This window comes from Austrofundulus limnaeus, unplaced genomic scaffold (assembly GCF_001266775.1).
Source record: "Austrofundulus limnaeus strain Quisiro unplaced genomic scaffold, Austrofundulus_limnaeus-1.0 Scaffold157, whole genome shotgun sequence".
NCBI lineage: Eukaryota > Metazoa > Chordata > Actinopteri > Cyprinodontiformes > Rivulidae > Austrofundulus > Austrofundulus limnaeus.
The window spans coordinates 1217332-1221045 of record NW_013952559.1 but is presented as its reverse complement, the minus strand read 5'-3'; the positions used below and the strand labels follow the sequence as shown (position 1 = coordinate 1221045).

At 47.4% G+C, this 3714-nt stretch overlaps 1 protein-coding gene and 1 pseudogene across 1 annotated transcript in view; both read left to right on the top strand.

The window, feature by feature from the left end:
• The window catches only part of LOC106523447 (olfactory receptor 1500-like), a 2842-nt gene extending 1561 nt beyond the window's left edge, over positions 1 to 1281 (top strand). Inside the window, exon 2 of the mRNA XM_014016862.1 lies at positions 1218 to 1281. Within this exon, the coding sequence (XP_013872316.1) occupies positions 1218 to 1281 (64 nt within the window). The remainder of the gene's footprint in view (positions 1 to 1217) is intronic.
• Positions 1282 to 3579: 2298 nt separating this feature from the next.
• LOC106523446 (olfactory receptor 8G1-like) overlaps positions 3580 to 3714 on the top strand; it is a 5737-nt pseudogene continuing 5602 nt past the window's right edge.

Genomic DNA, 3714 nt, shown 5'->3' with positions numbered 1-3714 from the left:
GATGGGTGGGAGGTGGGGTGTCGGTTGGCGGGCTCAATGGACTAGTGGAGACGGGTTTCAGTTGGGAGACGTGGAAGGTGGGGTGTATCTTCATGGTGGTAGGTAAACTAAGTCTGACAGCTGTGGGATTAATGATCTTCTCCACTGGAAAGGGACTGATGAACCTGGGGGAGAGCTTTCTAGGAAAATCCTTAAGGTTTATGTCACGTGTAGATAGTCGTGCCTCTTGTCCGACTTGATATGAAGGGGCGGCGGAACGATGGAGGTCAGCAAACTTCTTGTTTTGTTGTGCTGTACGAAGAAGGGCTCTTTGAGTCTGGCTCCAGATTCTTCCACAGCGTTGGATGTGGTGGTGGACGGACGGGACCATATTTTCAACCTCGTCCCTGGGAAATAGTAGAGGGTTATACCCAAGGGAGGCCTCAAAAGGGGAGTAACCAGTAGCGGAAGAGGTGTGACAGTTGTGTGCATACTCAACCCAGGCAAGATGTTGACACCATGAGGAGGGATTGTTATTTATGACGCACCTGAGAGTCACCTCTCCGTTTGCCCGTTAGATTGAGGGTGATGTCCAGAAGAAAGACTGACCTTAGCACCTAGGGCATTACAGAAGGCCTTCCAGACATGAGACACAAACTGGGGTCCTCGGTCAGAAACGATGTCGGTGGGGTTACCATGCAGACTAAAAACGTGAGTGACAAGGAGCTGAGCGGTCTCGAATGCCGTGGGTAATTTACTCAAGGGGACAAAATGTGCTGCCTTGGAGAAGCGGTCAACAATGATTAGTATGACTGTGTTACCTTCCGAGGGGGCAGTCCAGTGACGAAGTCCAGAGCGATGTGAGACCAAGGCCGAGCAGGAGTGGGTAATGGTTGCAAGAGTCCGGCGGGCTGTTGGTTTCCACTCTTGTTTCGAGCACAGGTGGGGCATGCTGCAACAAACTCTTTTATGTCTTGATACATTGTTGGCCACCTAAAGAATCTCTTAGAAAATGACAACATGCGAGATATGCCGGGATGACAAGTAAATCTGTGATTGAGTCCAATCCAGTACTTTACCCACAATGTTCTTAGGAATGAATCGGGTGCCAGGAGGTCCAGAGCCGGGATCGGGTTCAGACTGTTGAGCCAGGTGGATTGTGTTCTCGATGTCCCAGGAGAGAGTCCCCACGAAGCAGGAGGTAGGCAAGATGTTAGTGTCTTTTTCTGTTTTATCAGCAGAGGAGAACTGTCTGGAGAGAGCGTCGGATTTGAATTTTCTGGAACCAGGGATGTACTGTAAGTGATAGTGAAGTTAAAACGGGCAAAAAACAAAGACCACCTGGCCTGTCTCGGGTTTAACCTCTYGGCCTTTTGGAGATAGGCCAGATTTTTATGATCGGTGAGGATGATGAAAGGGATCTCAGTCCCTTCTAACCAATGCCTCCATTCTTCTAAAGCCAGTTTAATGGCCAACAGTTCTCTGTTTCCGACATCATAGTTAATCTCGGCTGGTGATAAGCGATGAGAAAAAAAGGCACAAGGGTGCAWTTTACCATCTGACTCCGATTTTTGAGACAAAACAGCACCGACTCCCAGGTCACAAGCATCCACTTCTACAAAAAACTGTTTATGTGGGTCATGATGGCACAAAATGGGGGCTTGAGAGAAATGAGCTTTCAACTCACCCAAAGCGTGGTTGGCCTCGGGAGTCCAGGAGAAGGTTCTTAATGTGGAAGTAAGTTGGGTGAGAGGTGCGGCGATACAACTGTAGTCCCTGATGAATCGTCTGTAAAAGTTTGCAAAACCAAGAAAACGTAACTGTTTACGATCGTTTGGAACTGGCCACTCTGAAACTGCCCGAACCTTTTCAGGGTCTGTCCTGAACTGACCCTTCTCCAAAATGAACCCTAAAAAGGACACAGATGATACATGAAACTCGCATTTTTCAGCTTTCACGTAGAGCTGGTTTTCTTGAAGTCTCTGGAGGACCGTTCTGACATGTAATTGGTGTTGCTGGATATCACGGGAAAAATGAGTATGTCATCCAAATAAACGAATACACAAACATTCAAGAGGTCACGGAGTACATTGTTGATTAAAGCTTGAAACACTGCTGGGGCGTTGGTTAACCCAAAGGGCATGACCAGGTACTCAAAGTGACCTAAAGCGGTCTTAAATGCTGTCTTCCACTCATCTCCTTCTTTTATCCGCACAAGGTGGTAGGCATTACGGAGGTCCAGTTTGGTGAAGATGGTGGCTGTGTGGAGCTGGTTGTGAATGGAATCTAACAGGGGCAAAGGGTACTTGTTTTTAACTGTAATTTGGTTGAGTCCTCGGTAGTCAATGCAGGGTCTGAGAGTCTTATCCTTCTTGGCAACAAAGAAAAATCCTGCCCCTAGGGGAGATTCGGAGGGGCGGATGATACCAGAAGCTAAGGATTCGTCTATGTAAGTTTTCATGGCCTCTTTTTCGGGACCGGAGAGATTATAGAGGCGACTGGAAGGAAGTACTGAATCAGGTATTAAATCTATGGCGCAGTCGTATGGTCTATGGGGAGGTAAAGAAAGTGCCTTACTTTTACTGAAAACAGATGCCAAATCATGATAAACTTCAGGTATAGAGGACAAATCTGCCTCTTCAACAGGTTCCTCCCTTTTAACGGAGACTGATACAGCCGACTTTAAACAGTGTTGTAAGCAAAAAGTACTCCAGTTCTCGACCCTCTTTTCCTTCCAATTGATAACTGGTTTATGCAGGGACAGCCACAGAAAACCAAAAATAATTTGTGAAGAAGTAGAATCAAAAACTACAAACACACCCAAGTCATGGTGGTTTCCCGACACAATCACATGCAGACTGGGGACGAATCTGTTGACCTGGGATAGGAGCTGTCCTGTGACGCCGGCAATAGAGCGAGGAGGATCGAGTGGAGATGTGGGGATTTCCAGTTGTTCCACTAGGTCACTTGAGATTAAGTTCTGTTCAGCACTTGAGTCCACAAGGGCCGAAATTGGTAGCTTGGTTTGCCCACTAACTACCGTAGCGGGAAGGAAAAACAAAGAGTTAGGGGAGATATTGTCCTGTCTCGTCAGCTTCCCCTGTTCTACTGACGAGACTGGCCATTTCCCCGCAGCAGACAAGTGGTGACGAAATGTCCCTTGTTGCCACAGTAAATACAAAGTTTAGCCGCAAACCGTCTCTGTCTTTCCTCTGGAGTCAGCCGTGTGCATCCAATTTGCATGGGTTCAGTGGAATTAGCAGCAGCTGTGGCATTAGAAGGCGGAAACTCACCACTGATGAGGGGAGTGGGGACCCGGGGATTCTGGGAAATGTAGTTCCTCTCCTTCTTTCGTTCTTTCAGTCTGTTATCAATATGAATAGACACGGCGATTAATTCATCCAGGCTTCCGAGTTCATCCCGGGAAGCCAATTAATACTTTAGTTGCTCCGACAAGGAATTTACATAAATACCTTTTAACGCGAGTTCCTCCCAGCCTGCCTCCTCGGCAACAATTCGAAAATCCACTGAGTGTTCAGCTGCTGACTTATTACCTTGTCGGAGATTGATTAGCTGCTTCGCTGCCTCCTGCTGGAGGGGATGGTCAAACACACGCTGGAATTCTTGAATGAAAAGCTGAGAGGTGAGGGTGTCAGAGGAATGTGCAGACAGAAACGCTTGAGCCCATCTGAGGGCTTTTCCTTTTAAAGCCGAAACAATATAAGTTACTTGGGC